Source organism: Nothoprocta perdicaria, unplaced genomic scaffold (genome assembly GCF_003342845.1).
Source record: "Nothoprocta perdicaria isolate Ctin4 unplaced genomic scaffold, notPer1 scaffold_178, whole genome shotgun sequence".
Taxonomy (NCBI): domain Eukaryota; kingdom Metazoa; phylum Chordata; class Aves; order Tinamiformes; family Tinamidae; genus Nothoprocta; species Nothoprocta perdicaria.
The window spans coordinates 789,947-807,707 of NW_020454960.1; the positions used below are offsets into that span (position 1 = coordinate 789,947).

Consider the following 17,761-nt stretch of genomic DNA (forward strand, 5'->3'; position numbering starts at 1 on the left):
TCCATCCACAGCCGGAAAGCACCTATTGCCTCCAATCTTACCTCAATTTTCCTACCCAGGACCTCTATTTAATCAACCTCCCAGGACCTCTTGTACCCTTTAGCACCCATCCATCCGGAGCATTAGGAACATATGGATATTGCTGGATTTCTGCAGCTTGTTCTGAGCATCCCTGCAGCAGTTTAGCTGGCCCACCACGTACAGGCAAGGAGAACGCAGCATTTCTTCCCCCAGCACGCTGCAAGAGTTGCAGCAAAGCAGCTATGCCCATAGGAGCCCTGGTAAASAGGAAAAAATTACAGCAGAGCTGATCTAATAGACACCGCACCAGGATTTATTATAAAGGGCCTAATCTAATAGGCTTCAGAGTTCAGTTCAAGAGCTATTTTGGGGCAATCGAGCTTTAAATCGCTCTCGTTCTCAAAAAACGCTGCCACGCGTGGCTGCGTGGAGTCCGAATTTATGTGTGTGAACATACAAAGCCTGACGATGATTTAAAAAAAATATATAAATTCCTATGTTGTTTCACACAAATGGGGAAAAAGCAAGCACGCAGCTCTTTTACCAGGGCACAACAGGAGTGTATTATTRGTGGACGTGTGCCCTGAACGTCTGACCCCCTGCACCAGCTCCATCAGCTACCGGAGACAGTGAACTTGGATATATATCATATATATGTATGTATATGGGTGTGTAGCTACAGTGTGTAATTGCCTGCCTTTTGCCTGCATTTCTGCATTTTCGATTGGACCCCATGCCCTCAAACCTCTGCACTGCCCTCGCTGGACGGATCCAGCCCTTCCCTGGCCTTTTCCCACCTCTGCTTTTGCAAGGACAAAGCCATCAAACATCTCCTCTCTCCACAGCGTTTCCTGACCTGCCCGAGCACCCCGGCCAAGGGCCACCACGTTGCTCCACCACCCGAAATGGGTTCCTCTGCAGGCACAACCTGCAATAAAGGGCAAACCACCGTCTCCAAGCAGCCCCTGTTCATCTGGGTGTGCACTACCTTCCATCTAGGTGTTAGGCAACACTGGGGCCAACTGCCAACAGGGCCTTTCTGCACCTTTCCTACCAGCCTCAGCATRAGAAGAACCTGAAAACTGGCCAAAAAATCCCCCCAAAACCAAAATCATGACGCCCAAAAAGAGTAAATGTTATCCTTGATTTTTTTTTTTTTTAAATCCCCTGTGTAATCTCATTGCTGTTGTGTAATATATCCATCAATAACCTTGAGTCCTGGATGTCACCTCACAGCAAAAAACGTGCTATTTTGATCAGAAGAATCACGTCTCAAGGAAAGCATGGGAAAATCATGGAACTTAATGGGAAACAAAAAAGCAGATGCATATATTCAAGTTGCGGGGAAAAAAAAAGGCAATAGGAGAGAAAAGACAAAAGCCTGACTTAGTCCAATGCACCTCTTGCCCACGTAAATGTGAATACAGTTACGTGACCATGAGACATGGAAATAGTGCAGCAAAGGTAGGGAAGGGAGGGAAAAGGTCGGCCCAGGAGGCAAATCTGGATCAGACAGAGCAGAAACTCCCCGTGCAGGTTGTTCTCTAAGCAGAGCTTAAAACCCGTGGCACGACACGGAGCTGCAGAGTGGCCTGCAGCTCCCAGGGGTAACATAAAATAAATGCTCCAATCCACGCTGCGATTATTCCCTCCCTCCCCTTCGGCATCACAGCTCCCGAACTGCTTTTGTTTGGTAAATATTTCACCCCGAGCCATTTGCTCCAAGCGTTGGGACCTGGGCTGTTGTTAGCCTCGAGCCTTTGCCATGCYGTGCACGCACCGAGAGGCCTCATCAATTTGTGGGCAAGTGCATTAGTTTTCCGAGTTACTGCAGGGCTATATGGGACCTAAAACTTCAAAATCCCTAATCCTTTACATTATCCAGGCAGAACTCTCGTTTTGCAATAACGCCAGCCCAAAATCTAGCTCACTTATGTCATCAAAAGCAACTCTTCTTCCATTATCTTCAACGTAAATGAGAAAAAAGCATGCGGCTGGAGCAGACAGAGTAATTTATAATGAGAGGAAATCTGTCAGGCCCGGCATGCTGAAAACCAGAACACGATGCTCAGCTCATTTTGGAAATGATTAGGGCGAGAGAAAGGGCAGGCTTGGGATGGGAAGGCAGCAGAAGGTCCCCGGCACCAGCAAACCCTATTTAGCACTGAGGACACCAACAACATGCTTCAACTTGCGAATAAAATTTAGGCATTTTGTTTGTTTTCGTTTAAAGTTGGAGACATTGATCACAGGCACCGGTGAGCATGTCAACCTGGAGCTGTTTGGCAATATATAAGGTACAAACAAGGGGAAAATACTGCAGGTGTAAAGAAAGTATGAACCTGTCCATGGACAAGCAGGAAATCCAGGACTAGGGAACAGGGTGGATCCCAAAAAGTGAGCRATGGAGGAGAAGCGGAGCAGGCTCCACGCCAAGCACGCAACCCAACGTCCTTACGTCTTCCTCTTCCATCCAAGTGAACGTTGCCCTCTTCCAAAGAACACCGTCCATTGAAGGAGCCCTCCTCTCAAAGCAGGTCGCCCCTGAGTTAACGTCTGCAGGGGAATCACCCTTTGGGACCTCTGAAGGTAACGCGTGGGGTTCCTCCAAATTAAGCTGCTATTCTCCCTTGTTTTCCCCAAAGCAAAAACCCTGGAAGGCTCCTCACATTTTGGGTGGTGACCTGCTCCTCAGGTGGCCCTCACGGGGTAGGTGAAGGGAGAGCGAAAGGCATCAAGACAGGGACAAAACCCAGTGCTGGGTCCATCCAGCATCATATCCATGAGTGCTCAACATAACAAATCCCATGAAGCAACTTCAGCTGAGTACTTGCTAAAACAGAAAGGAAATGTTAGCGAGACGCAAAGAAAAGCAAATAAAACGCACAAGAAAAAAAAAAAAAAAACCAAAAAGCAGGAGCTACCGCAGGTATTCAGATTCCTTCTCTCCGCTGCTCTCTGAGCAAACGTTGTCCGAGGATGCTGGGCAATCTGCTTGCCAGCCGAAGCGTGCAAGGCTCTGATAACAATATAACAGAAAATGACTTGTCCCTTCCTTTCAAGCCGCGGCAAGCCTAAGCTGTGGTGTTCACCTAAATAAAGGGAAGAAAAAAACAAAAACAGGTGGAAAAAGTGACCCAGAAAGAGAGTGTGTTGAATAAGATGGGCCAGAGGAGATGGGAGCACAAGGAGGTCCTCTTTAAGCTCTCCTTGCAACAAGACACCCGTAATTTTTTTTTTTTCCTTTGAAATATGTTTGTTTCCCACTGTCCCTGTTGGCCACGTTTGGGTCATCTGCGGCCAAATGAGACGTGACAGTGGCAGGAACGCTGCTGGGCAATGCTTTTGTGGAAAGAGCACCTCGCTTGGGCTCCACGGGCTTCCGTTCCCCCTAGTTTCTGCCCATCATTATTTTCCCTCAGGAAACAACAAATGCAAACACAGGGAATTGGGCACTCAGGCCAAGACTCTCCGAAACASAAGGCCCCAATGTTGCCTCCAAACAAGTGACCTGATTTTTGAGGATGCTACAAAGCATCATCTCCCATCACCGTTACCCCTCGGCTTGGCCTAAGGTTCCTTAAGCCAACACTTAAGAGCACAACGCCCAGCCTAAGCCTCTCAGCCCTCATTCACTGACATCCTCTCTGGAAGAGGAGGAAAGTCCCATTAGCACCAGAAGACGAGGCAGGATAACACAGGGATCCAGCACCTCCTGCAAGCGGCTCCGAYGCAGCAATGGGGCTCAGGCTGCACCACGGAAGGGCAGAGTCCGTGAAATGTGTTTCCCTGCACACCAGGGGACAAACAAAATCATCCAGAAGGCATCAACGAAGGGCAATCCCAGTGATCCACGTTGGCCATGAGCTCCGTCCCAGCGGGGGCTCCAGCGGCCTCGATCTCCCGCACAGCCTCCCMCAAACGCTCTTTCCATCGACAAAAGGCTTAAGGCAAGGTTTGCCTTTTGGTTATYGTTATTATTGTTATTTTTCCTGCACAAACGCCTGCCACAGCTGCTGTCAAGACGAGAAGATGACAGACGCCGCGTGGCAACGCGGGTATATTTAAACACAGGTAGGAGGTGCCCTGAAAATGCCTTCAAAATTCTCCTTCTGTTCCCCTCTGCAGCAGTGGCAAAGGTTGCAATGCACAAACAGGGGTCAGGAGGCTGGGACGATGCAACAGAAGGGGAATAAGCAAATAAATAAAAGGCTCCGGATGAGTAAGGGCCCCATTTCCCAACAAATGCCCTCAAGATGAAGGAAAAGCTGTGATGGAAACCGAAGATTTATAAAACGTTGCTAATTCGCTAAATTGCCTCGGAAYAGACTGTGTCTTTGAACATTTCCATGGAAATGCAGGCATTCCTCAAATAAAATACTCCAAAAGCCATCAACGGGGTATTTGCTGCCTTGGCCTCTCCTGGCACTTCTCGACCTGCCCTGGTGCTGCAAACGCCGGAGGCGACGCTCCAACATTTTGGCCGGTTTGAAGAAAACCCGTGGCCATTTTTTTCAGGTTTTCCATCTTCCTTTCAGCTGCCAGCAAATTTTCGGAGCAGATTATGTGCTGCAGATCTTGTGGCTTGGACTTGCTCCAGCGCTTGGCTCACATCTGCCAAATTCCCGCTCAGTCCAAGGCTTGTTGAGGAGCACTTCTCCGACGGCGTGAAMGTTAATGCAAGTAACTAGTGGAAGCTGGGGAGCAATTAAATTTTAATCAGAGATGAGTTTAGTTCTAGGCACTGTGAGTTATCTCTAGTGTCTAAATAGCTAATATCTATAATAAGCCTCTTGTCCCCTCGCAATCAGCCGCGGAAAGGGAGAAAAGCAATGGATTGAAGAGCCCTGCTCCCCAGCAAAAGCCACCCACCGTATTAAGAACCTGCCTCTCCGACATGCCATCCGTATCCCAAATTTCTCCTGGATGTTTTCCGTGTGGAGCAAGGGTCCCAAATCGCGTTCCTGCAGGGATGGCAGCTTCCCTCGTGCCTGGCTGTGGCTCATCCTTCCCTGCCTGGCTCTGCTCTGCCATCTGCTTTAGCAAAAAGCCTCACGTTTTCCTTGGAAACGTTTCTAAGCTCGTAATTTTATCAGGAARGGTCTGCAGCAAAAGGCGGCCGGTGGAAAACGTGGACTTTGAGGAAAATCAAGCAAGTTGTTGCTCCCYGTGGTGAGCGGCAGATGCAAGTCCCAGCCCCTCTGCTGCTCTGCTGTTCGTGCTGCTCTTCTGAGCTCAAACACTGTCATGAYGGGGACTATTTCTGCCACAGAGGTGGCAAGGAGCAACTTCCAGGCTGCTCTCCATGGAAAAGGTCTCACAAAACGCAAGAGCTGCCAGCTGAGGTCTGGGAAGTCTTCGGAGTGTAAGGAAAAAGAGCCCTGCAAAAGCCAATTTTGGGGAAAAAAAGGCAGGAACACGACCGGAGAAGGGCTCAAAACACAGCAGCGGGCTCCCCTGCTTCATAAAAACGTAGAGGGAGCAGAAGAGATGACAGAAGCTGGGTGTTTTTTTCATGTCTTTGCAAGGGAAAATATCCCCAACACCCTCAGCACGTGCAGCTTGTGGAAGCCGGAGCAACAGCTGCCTAGAGCTCAACCACTAATTCATCCATTCTGCTCTCCGCTAATGAAAAAGGACAATGGAAAATCAGTAGATGCAGGAAAAAATATAAAATACACACGATTTTTAAGGATTTTCAGATTTTCTGTACCCCATCTACTCATTTTCTGCCTCGGCAAAAGTGAAGGCACATTTGGTGCAAAACACTACCAAATTATCATAGGGATATTTTTACCCTCCGTTTTCTCTGGTTGCAGCAAATGGCTACAGGTGTCAAAGGCAAAAAGAAAAAACTCTCTCTTTCATCAGAGAAAAGCAGCATTCAGCAAAAACTAAAAAGGAAACGAGTTTATTTTGCTCGCTGCTATCTCCAGCTCAGATAACGCGCAGGGGTGCGTGCAGCACTGGCTCATGTAAGGCGCATTTCCCTCCTCATTTCCCTAATTCTGCCCCAATTTGGGCCATTAAAAGCAGCCTTCAATCATGGGTTTATTTTTAGGGGAAGGCAGGAGGAGCATCAGGCTAGAAGGCATCCTCCATGCTGGTTGTTCTCGCTGATTGACCACTGCATCTTCCTGCTGTGAAAGCGTTACCTCTTGGCCGAAAACCATCTCACCGCCCTCCACCTTTGCTGGGAGCATTGATTGCAAGGAGCAACCGCAGGGCAGCTCCACCTGAACCTCAGCCTCGTTACCTGATTAAGTGGGGCCCTGCAGGGCTCCCCATTGATCTCATTCGGGGTTATTTTGGGCGCTCRCACACACACGAAAACCCCCATGAGCAACCCTGCAATGTCCTGCTGAAACTGCGGGTGGAGAAGCAGCCGAGGAAAGCTTCACTTGGTAAGCTGGGCAAATTCCAATGCTTTTTCCAAGTTAAGTTGGTCAAAATTTACTGGGTGTATGAAAAACGCTGAGGTCTGATACAGATGGAAGCCCATCTCCATCAGCTTGGCAGCCTCCAGCCAACGTTCATGTCATCACGGAGTAAAAATAAGCCCAATAAAACCCGTTTCCTTCCTGGTGATCAAACTGAATGGAGAGACAGGTGAGACACCCGAACAGCAGCGTGTTTGCCCAGAAAAAGGCTTAAATTAAAAGCTCCCCAGATCTCCACTCTTCCTGCTACGGAAGGACACCCCGGAGCATCTCGAGACCTGAGGTCCAACTTTTAGCTCTACTCACCATCTTCAGTGGTCACCCAGCATGCATGAATCGTGAATAATTCAATCAATTCAGTCAATTATTCAAAGTTAACAATAATTATTCAATCATGTCAATAATTCCAGGGCAGCTATGGCCAGGAGACGCTCCTTGTACGGAGCAGGAGTTGGGAAGATGCTGCTTTGCGGCCCGGGGGCCTCTTTGGGCACAAGGATTCAGGACACAGGCAGGTTTTGCCTCGAGCACCTGCGGTCATTGAGAGGCTGAGGCTCCCGCCACAGCTCAAAGCTCTAGTGCCCGGGTGCTACTGAGGTTTCCTGCACGTCTGCCCTACGTCTGCACTGCTCCAGAAGTCAGCAGCACATTGGAAGCGGAGCTCACCTGGAGGACATGCTAGGGACCAGGCTGGAAGATGGATTGGATTGGATTGGATTGGATTGGATTGGACTGGATGGACAAAACCCAACACTGGAGCTCAGGCTCTTTGCTAGTGGCCCCTTCTGCTGCTTTTCTTTTTTCCCTTCTAACAGGCCCAGCTCCAATTTGGTAGGAGCTGGAAGGCAAGTCTACGAAGTCTCATCCTCCGACCCTCTTCCCTAGGTATCTGCCACGTAGAAGGGCTGCAGGCAGGGCACCAAGCCAGAGAGATGTYTGCTCTTACCCCAACCCACTATCATACCCATGTTCAACTACGCAGTTGCTTCCTGGCGGGTTGGCTTCATGCATCAGGCCGCAAGACACTAAGGCTCAACCCTTGCCAAGACACTACAGCTCAACCCTCCACAAGCCACGGTGGCCAAGCACCTGGAGCTGAAAGCCATTCTCCTGAGTGTCCTGTACGGAATCCTTCCTCAGCCCGCAGGGATCAAAGCTGTCCAGATCTCCAAGGCACGCAGCAGCCTCGAGGACCATTTTCTTTCGCCCTGGTGCTGCTATCACCCATCTGCTCAACTAAAGCCCATTGCAAAGTATCGGATATGTACGTGGCAGCGCGGAGTGACTAATCCTGCATCAGGAACAAGGAAGAGCTGGGTGGATATTAATGTTTTGGTGGGGTCTGTGGGGAGGTGAAGCTGCACATCAGGAACCATTTCACTGGAAGCTGGAAGGTGAGGAAGGGCATTGGCTGCAGAACGACATGGAAACTCTGCATCCCCATCCTGTACTTGGGTCCTACCCGAGGGGAACTGCCCATTTCAGTATCTGGGGGGTTTTGTTCCTTCCCACTCACTTGCATCTTTTTAAACACTTTGCATTATGAACCCTCCATCAATTAAAAAAAAAAAAAGAAGAAAAAAAGGTTTAAATTAGACTTTGGGAGCATGCCATTTCATAAACTTCTCCCCAAAGAGCTCCAGCTAATTAAACAAATGATTGCAAAACGCTCCAAGTGTCAGCCCTGTCAGCTTGTATGTGTGATTTCTACCCAGAGCTGCAGTTATTTAACCAGATGCAGCCTGCAGGAGCTTTAAAGGTAAGTACAGACCCTGGGTCATAACGGTGCACGCACCTTCTAGAACTGTGGGCAGATTTCAAGTGTGGTGGGTGGAGGGAGAACTTTCCAAGAAAGTCCCAAGAGACTCAAAAATGGATGAGAATGAGACATCTCTGCAGTTCCCACAGGAATGGAGGCCTACGCTGTTGTCACTGTTGCAGTTTCTCCTCTGCACCTACCCTGATATTCCAGCTTCTGCTCTCCCTTTGCAAATCCGCCCGGAGTGTTTAGCTCCGGCTCTTTATTCTGCCCGTTTTTTCCTTACCTCCTCCTTTCCCTTCCTTTCCTTTCTGCCTTCCAGCTCCCTCCGCTCTGTCCGAGCCCGGCTCACGTCGTATTTAATCCGGCAGTGACAGTTCTCAGGCCAGGCCTTGTGCCTGGAGTTTACGACCAGGTGCATGCAAGGAGCTCTAACATGAATTACTGCAGCCTCTACTAGTAAAACGTAATATGAACTTCTCCAGAGCCCCCGGAGAGGGACAAAGCCACCACTGTACAAGGCTGCAGCCAAAGGGACACTCAAGCGCGCCCCTTGCCCTGCGGAGTTCCTGGATTAACAAGTGACTTTGCTGATGATGGATGTGTCGGATGCTTGGGCTCATGTGCAACAACAGATACTGGCCTCAGGATGCTGTTAAGACCCACACGGCTCTTCCCAGCTCTTCTCCCTTCTCCCACGTCTCTCCATGTCTCCCTCTCCAAGCACGTCTTGGGGTTCTGAAGCTCCAGCGCAGGGTTGCAATGCTCCATCCCTTCCTCAGTCACGAAGCACTGGTAGGAGGTGACTGCTGATGGTGCTGGGGGCACCCCCTTCATCGCAGGAGGTGAAGAATCCCTGCTCTTGGTTGATCCCCATAAGCCTTGGTGCTCTTGAGGATGCTCTCCTGGAGGAATCGGCCGGCCGACACCAGTATTTTGCTCCAGACTCTGGCCTGCTCCTTGCTTCCCCGCGCGCCACTCGGCTGCCGGCTTTTTAGGGAATCGCCCTAGCACCGAAYGAATCGGAAGGTACCTAAATCCCATACTAGGCAGTAGCACTGCCAAAGGCCAGGAAACCCAGGGATTAAGGCCGCATGTTTGTTTACATGATCCAAACGCACTAATTCAGCGGAATGCGCAGAAACCGGGTGCTGAACAGGGCTGGGGAAAGCATTTGCTCTGCTTCTGCCAAAGGCCTCGCAGCGGAGCCGCTTCCAGCTCCCTGCTGCGAGGCAATTTGGGAGTTCAGTAAATAAATTCTCTCAATTGTTCGGGTTTGACAGATTTCTTTTGTGCAAATTCCCCCAGCATTCAAAATAACTTTTTTTTTTTAAATTTTTCTTTTTCACCTTCAAACGTGAACTCCAATGCAGAAGCGACCAGCCCGAAGGGAGCATTGGCTTCACTCTTCCTGCCTCCCCTTCGCACTCCCTCCGTGCACGGAGCCCGGCCCGCACAGCGACGAGCACAGCATATTACCACAAAGCACCTGCCCCCCAGCAATTTTACTGTCTATTTTAAAATATTTTTATTATTTTATATTCTTRTTTTACTTTATTATTATTATTTTAAAATATCTTTATTATTTTAGATTTTTCTTATTTTCTTTTAGATTTTTTTATTTTATATTTTTATCATTTCATTTTATCTTAATGGTTACTAGATGCCCATCCCACTCTCTTCCCTAGAGGGGCAACGCAACTGCCTGCTCACCAGGAGCAGTTTTTGGCTGTGTGCCAGTTACTGAATTTGTGGGCGCTGTAACGTCACACGCCTGAGCAAGACAGGGGGCCTGATGAAATAAAGACAAAACCAGGACTTACTCAGAGATCAACAAAGCTGCAGATCAACAAGGGAGGCCGCCCTGATGGTGCGTCCATCACTGCCGTCACTGGCACGTGCAGGTGTCTCCAGCAGAAAAGAACGGATGCAGCGGATACGCCTGCTACAAAGCACATGCCTAAATACAAATTACAAATAAACGTGCTTCATCCAGAGCTATCCCTTTTATTTTGTGTGTTTTGCAGGCTCCCAGGGCGGTGTGCCTGCAAAAGGAAGGCTGGAAGTTGGCAGGCTTGGACATATTGAGCTTGAACACAAAGTTCCTCTGCAAGGTGCTCTCGGAGTCCTGCATGGAGGCAACGCTGCCATCTCTTCGAGCGCTTTGAAATACCCTTTCCTGAGAGTTTTCCAGCAGCATGAACTGCGTGGAGCTGATGGGAAGCAAGGGCAGAACCACGTGGAGCTGGAGGACGGCAGCGCTCACCTTCCCAGCGAATATTGCAGTGATCAATCCAGAATTTCCTTGGCTGGGAAGCTCCAGTCCTGAGGTCTCCCACGAGGGAGCCAAGCTGCAGTCGCAACAACAGGGCTCCATACTGTTTACCTGCTGATCACTATTTAGGAGGCACTTACTAAGGCTGGGATTTCCACAGGCGCCTTTAAAGAGGAGCCAGTTCACAGGAACAACTCTCCCTCTGAACATATTATCACAACATCACCAGAACCTCCCTAGCTGAAAAAAAAACCCACCCAAAAGACACACAGAAAGGCAAGAAGAACAACCCGGCAGTCACTGCTAGGGCAATCCAAGGGCCAAAGGGTGCCCTTTTGAAGAGAGCAAAAAATATTTGTTCTRTAAGGGCAAATATTTCAGGAGAACTAGGGCCACCAGTGCTGAGGAGCAAACCCATCCTCTTCAGCCATCTCTGATCCCAAGCGAGCAGCCCACAAGTCCCAAGTGCTTTTGTGCATCATACAACAACCACACATATATGTATATAYTCTTTTTTTCCATGGAGAAGATGCCATAGCATCTCACTTGGATGATATTCCTCCACAGCAAAGCCYGTAGCATCCGTAACGTGCAGAAATCCACATCCCAAGCCTGGGGCACATCCATGTTCCGTTGGGTAACCATTCCATACCYCAGCTGGTCTTAAAACCATTTTCCATTAGCAGTGGAGAACTTCAACAGGTCCCAAGGAGTCCCTGGGAGGGCTCCCTCAGCTCGGCTGCCTTTCCAAGGTCCTTAAGGATCCTTTTAAGGTCCCTGAGGTCTCCAAAGAGGTAAAACCAAGACCTGCTGAAGACTGGTCCGAGTCTATCTCGAAAGGAAGCATGCCTTGGAAATCAGGGGACTGAAATTGGATCGCTTGTGTGATTTATGTGCCATCTTCTCCCCACTACACAAATATAAATATAACCGGCATTTCTCTGCAGGCCCGAAATGCTCCGGAATTAATACCAGATGCCAAAACGGACCACGTTCCAGGAGGGGGAAAGTTACAGCAAAAAGCTCCTCACCATTAATGGGGCCATTCATTCCTATGACCGCTCTTCCACAGGGGAGCGGGCCATAAATAATGCAGCTGACATCTCGTTATAGACGATTATATCTGACATAATGAAGTTATAATGGAAGGAGTTTGCACATTGTTGGGTTATTAAGTGCCCGTTTCTCGTCCCTGCACCAGGTGCAACGGTGATAGGCCGTACAAATCATCCCAAAGAGATGCCAAAACGGGCTCCCTCCCTGATAAAGCACCGCACATGTTTATTAATTTAACAGCTTGTCTTATGTCTCCCCCATCTGCTCATTTAAAACAGTTATTTGCCCTATAAATAATTTAAGCAGGGAAGTGTAGCCAAAAATTAGTCTGGCAGAAAGGGGAGAGGGGGTGGAAAAAGAGAAGGTAGAGAAGGGTCTCACAGTGAACATGGCACCATGTTCCTCCTCCACGTGTATTTACAGACCYGGGAGTCAATAATCACCATAATTTTATGTTTTGGAAATAACCTGGCTCCAGGTGTATCGATCTCYGGAACCTCTCAGCTCTCCCTGAGCTTCACCTTGAGGGAAACCTTTGGAAAACGGAGCTCCACAGGCCAGGAGAGCACCTCACCAGCCCTGCACCTACTTCATGCCCAATACGATTCCGCACACTCAGTAGAGTCCGTTTCCATCAAGCTGCATCAGCAGTTTTAGCACACGGATGCACTGAGGTTTCATTCCCTCTCCTGCCCGTATTTAGCACCCTGCAGATTTTCAGTTCAAACACTACGTTTAATTTATTGCTGTAGATGATAACTTCATAAAATTCCTCCCTAAGCCAGCGTACAAGAATCACTCCTATCTTTGAAATTCTTGCTCTTGTCAGGAACAACTGACCCGTTTTTATACATGGGTTATGATGCCTAAGCCGACAGCATCTCAACTTGGGGTAAAAGAAAGGGTCTGTCCTCATCCCGCAGGTGATGCACCTCAAAGACATGGTGAGATGGGACCACCTGAGCCAAAGAAAGGSGCTCCTGAAATACTAACACCTAATAACTTCTCCTGGAGGATTGAATTCACGAAAGTGTATTACGTAAAAGCTAATTCACATAAAGTAAATAAACTTCTTATCTTTATGTAAGAGCCTGAAAAGCCACCTTTTGGTCCYATTTCTCACTGTGTTCAGGACCAGTCATGAAGAAGCAACCACAACCACCACTGGACCTTATCCAATGTATTTCCAGAAGTCTTGGCTAGGGAATTATCCTGCCTACGGATGTTGCAAATAGCTGCATAAAAACCCTGCAACTGTGTCCAGCTTGTTATATGAAGAGGAGGTGTAAAATCAATGGCTAAGGATGCTTCAGAGAGGGAGCTCGTTTTAAAACACCCYCAAATAAGGGCTGAGGAAAAAGCAGCCTCTTTATTAAAGAATGCTGACTCGGGCCTTTGTTTTTATTCAGTGATTTACGGTGTCATTACTGAGCTACTACACAGAGCAGCGGCCCAGAGTAATYACCTGGTAATGCAGGATGACACTAATGCACTGCTAAACTCCTGGAGTTGATCCTCTACCCAGGCCCTGTGTCAGGGCACCGAGAGGCGGGTGAAAACGCACAGCAACGCGGGGAAATGTCACTATTTTAAAGCAAGAAGAGGGAAGGAGCCACCACGAACACATCTGCTGCAGCTGCAGCGGCGCCCAATGGGCATCACGTCTAACATGGGAAGCCAAGGGGTTTGCACATTCCCAAAGTGGCTCCCTTCTTTTTTATTACAATTAAAATAGGAAGGTGGTTGCTACTATTTTGGKTTTTTTTTTTTTTTTGCCATAGTAAGTGCAACACCAATACATACCCAACCATTGCTCTTCTTGATGCCCTGGAAAAGGAAGGACTGGGGGAGACAGGGATAATGTCGTTTCTTACGATTTCTTTAGAACCCWTTTCCCCTCAAAGCTCTTGCAAACAGCCGGGAACCTCATTTCGCAGAGCATGAAGCAGCCTCCGGGAGCTCAAGAGGTGCCTAAAAGCAGTGGTTTTATGAAGCCTGTCCTAAAAGAGCACTCTTGGAAAGGCCAGCTCTGGGAATCACACAGAAGTAGCACTGATAGCTTCAGCTCACTCTGAATTAAAGGGAATCTTCCAAACCTAGAGCCTGAGCTCTTGCCTTTAGCCTGCAAAGTCCTCGGACTTGAGGAGCGTGGACACGTCCATGGTCACAACTGCAATTCCCACCATGGAGGTGGCTCTGTCTCTCAGAGCATTAGGGGTGATGGAGAGGGGAGGGTGAGAAGACGGTTTTCCTCACAGAATCACAGAAGGGTTGAGGCTGGAAGGGACCTCCCGAGATCATCCAGTCCAACCCCCTGCTCCAGCAGACTTCCCGGTAGGTGATGACAGCTTCTCTATTCAGATGCACCACCACATGCATGCACACACACGCACTCACAGCATGGGACAGAAAAGCAAGAAAAACCCCATCATCTTGACGTCCTACCGCAACAGTGACAACCTAACTCACAGCAGCAAAGTGACATCTACGAAGCCTGTGTCAGTCTGGGTCCACGCTCTGCAGAGCATCTCCCCAAGCCATGGGGACAAGCATCGGGGTCCAGCACAACACAAACCCACGGGGAAGACCCTCCACATCAGGCTGAGACACCAAGGACACCCAGCCCCATCTATCACTTCATTTTCAGAGCTCAACGGACGCACCCATCTTAGCAAGACTAGTCTTGGCTCAAGCCGTGCACACTGGGAGCCATCTCCCAAGGGCAACTCAGCTCACCTAAAACTCGAGTCATCCTCTGGAGTCGGGAAATCTCCAAGGATCCCGGTAAAACCCCAGGGCAAGGACACTATGGACTCAACCCAAGCCTGAACCTCAACACATATTCCCATATGTGGGATATACAGGAGTATCCCCGCTCCTGTACCAACACTSAGACAACCCTCGTACAACTCTCCCAATGGACTCACTTTGCTCCAACCAATGTTCTTACACGGCACGTGGTACCTTTKCCTGGAGACCTGGTGACCACTCGACACACACTCAAGCCCTGGGGCAACACTCGCACGCRGAGCTGCGTCGGTCACTCACCCTTGGATGGCGGTCTCTCCATGTCCGAATCCAGGTGGATCGGTGGGGCAATATAGGAAACCTGCCCGTGGTGAGCCTGCCCTGTGGACAAGTAAGCGTTTTAGTTTCCACAGCTTCCCATAACCGTTAAAAACACCACATTTTTAAGGCACCATATTAAAAACCAGCTTGCAAGCATTTTGCTCTGTCGCCTGCTTTTCACATGCACTGAAATTCGGAAGGAAGAAGATTAAAAGTTGGAAATACTCACATTTCTTCCGCTCTTCCCAAGCAGACATTGATACTCTGCTGAGTTTTAGTGATACCGATTTTACCACTACCACCTTTCACGGCAAATTTCCCACCCTGGGTGAGAAGCCCCTCTCAAACCTGCCCATCTGGTTTGAGAAGTGCTGAAGACCTTCATCTTCTCCAGCGACCYGGAGGCAACTACAGCGAGCAACTCTTACCTACAATAAGGGCCTGTTGTTGTAATTCATCTATTTACCCTAACCATCGCTGGGGCTGTTAATCTCTTCTTCTAAACAAGAGGAGTTAATGACACATAGATTATGAGAAGAGCTCGAGTAACCTTCCCCTTTCAAGTCATATTCGTGTGGCAATAAAAGCCGTTGATTCCTCTTAAGAGGCACATTCCAAATAATTAATACGGCTCCCGCTTGACACTCGCTGCTGCTGCTGCTGCTCCAAGCAATTTCCAAGCAAGGGCTGCAGGGAGCCGAGATCTGGAAGAGTCTTTGGGGTTCCTTGYAACGACATCAGAAACACCATAAGTGTAGCACGTTGGTACACGTAAAATGGGCAAAACATCTCTCCAGGGGTTAATAAAATATTAATGGAAAAGGAGGGAGAAAAAGAACTTTGCCTGGATGGAGATGAAACCCATCTACTGCTTTAACAGCGAGGTTGACTCAGGCAATTGTTAGCCATGATGGCAATGGGATGTCATCCAGGTCTAAAATCCAGTGGCATGCCTTGTGTTCCACACTGGTTTTAGGTGCTTAGACACAGGAAACCTGCTCCAGGCTAACAAGGAGTCACTCCCCTTTCCCATCCTCGTTTTCATGGTTAAAAAACCAAACAAACAGACACGTGACATCATTTGTGAACCCAATTCATCCCTTAACGGCAGCTTAGTTTGCAGCAGACACGGAGGCTGCACAATCCCCCTGGGAAGCCCGACCCAGCGTGTGAGCACCTGGTTGCCTCCGAGAAGAGCCTGGCTCTGTCTTCTTCATGCCACCCACCCTTATTCCACAGACACTTCTACCTCCAATAAGGCCTCCCCCGAGGATTCCCTGCTCCAGCCTCTCCGCGCTTAACAGCCGCTCCTGTCCCTTCATGACCCTTCACTGGGCTCGCTCCAGCAGCTCCGTGTCTCTGTAGCACTGGGGAGCTCGGAACCGGAGCCAGCCCTCCAGCTGTGGCCTCACCAAGAAGATACATGGGCATCAACCGTATTGAAGACCAGCATTTATTTAGACATTCATTATGAACTAGGAAGAGCTATGGAAGTTGATGAATAATTTATAAAAGCTTTTCCTTAATATGGAAGAAGTGGCAGCATCAAATGCTCAGTTGAGATGAAAGTAGGAAGCTTGAGAAAGCTTTTACTTGCTGCTGATGCAAAACACGCTACTATTCCACAGAAGCTGCTAATAAATCAAACTTCATGTTTTAACATTGACATATAGAGATATATTTAAAGAAAYGTAAACAATTACTGTGCTTCACCTTGAATGCCAAGTTAATCACTCCTCATACAGAGCAACTATGATCTCAGGGCACCTCCCATCAGCTGCTTTGGCCAGCACCTGATTTGCCCCATCGGAGGCTTCCCATCTCATGAGGGACATCATAAGCTCTGCCTTGCTACCCACACCCCCAAAAATCTCATCACTGAGACCCCCCAAAACCTGCAAACCTCTCAGTTCATCAGCAGGATCACGTTTTGTTTTGTCCCTTGGATTAAACACCCATGGCAACGGTGACATCCGAAGGTGGGCTGAAGGCAACGAGCCCTGGCAGCAAGACCAAGGTGAACTGGATGGTCCTGGTAATGGTCCTTCTGACTCCAACAGTACTAAGAGTTTTGTGCCACTGACGCGAGTGAAAGGTGGAATTTGACCAAATGAACCTGTGTGAGATGCCGACGGCATGGGGGCAGCTGAAGCCAGTGACAAAGAGTGACTGGACACGTCTTGTCCAGCAGGGCCACCTCACTGTGAACACTGGGGTACTTACGTTGAGAATTCAGTGACTCCAACTAAAGAAACATCTCCGGTGCAGAGGAACAACAAGAGGAAAGGGGGAAGCACTCGACATCCCCAAATCCCATTTCCCCAGCTGTTCTCCTAAGGCGCTGGGTCTGACTAGACCACACTGTAGCCCCAGCAGCTGGTGCTGACCATGTGTGATGACCTCTCTGCCCGTCAGTTTTACCCCTGCACACCCACCACCCTGCCAGCCTATCTGAATGAGCGCTCCAAAACCTTCTAACTGCAAACTGGATTTCTATTGCCTAATTTATTATCTAGCTGCTGGACGGCAGTTTCCAGGGCCTCCCCTCCCATCTCTTCATTACCCAAATCAGTGCTTTTTTCTCCCTTTTTCTCCCTCTACTCACAGGCCTTTTGAACTCCACAATCTGCATCCAAATATGGAAAAAAAAAAAAAAAAAAAAAAAGAAAGAAAAAAGCAGTAAAGAGAGAGGAATGAAAAAGCTGGTGGGTTTGTGAACAACCTCTTCTGACATGTCATTAAACAGATTTCACTCAGATCTCATGCTCTGCATATACCCAAATTCTCCCCGGCAGCCTTTTCTCCTGCCTTTCATCAACTCCTGTTCCTACAAAGGAGCCTTCCTCTCCTCGCTGCCCGTCCTTCCCATTCTGCATTAAAAGTTCCTTTTTTTTTTTGCATTAAGGGCTTTCCTTTCAAGCAAAGCTCCTCCGCAGCCCTTGTCTGTCTCCAACAGGTCAGAGCTGCCTCCATTCCTGCCCACTGCTCCATTTATCCATGTCGTTCTGGGCCCATTGCTCCCGCTTTTTGGGGCTGCCCTAAGACCTGCCCAACAGCAGCAAGACCCTYACCCAACTCATCTCAGAGTTGCAAACAGGTCAAATCTGAGCACTGGAGCTTCAAGTCCCTTTTTTTGCCCTT

At 48.8% G+C, this 17,761-nt stretch overlaps 1 protein-coding gene across 1 annotated transcript in view; it reads right to left on the reverse strand.

Moving 5' to 3' along the window:
• The window catches only part of ADGRL3 (adhesion G protein-coupled receptor L3), a 176,014-nt gene that overhangs the window by 73,333 nt on the left and 84,920 nt on the right, over positions 1 to 17,761 (reverse strand). The window contains exons 6-7 of the mRNA XM_026036436.1: positions 14,600 to 14,680; positions 10,104 to 10,162 (exon numbers count right to left, since the gene is read on the reverse strand). Coding sequence (XP_025892221.1) covers positions 10,104 to 10,162; positions 14,600 to 14,680 — 140 coding nt within the window. The remainder of the gene's footprint in view (positions 1 to 10,103; positions 10,163 to 14,599; positions 14,681 to 17,761) is intronic.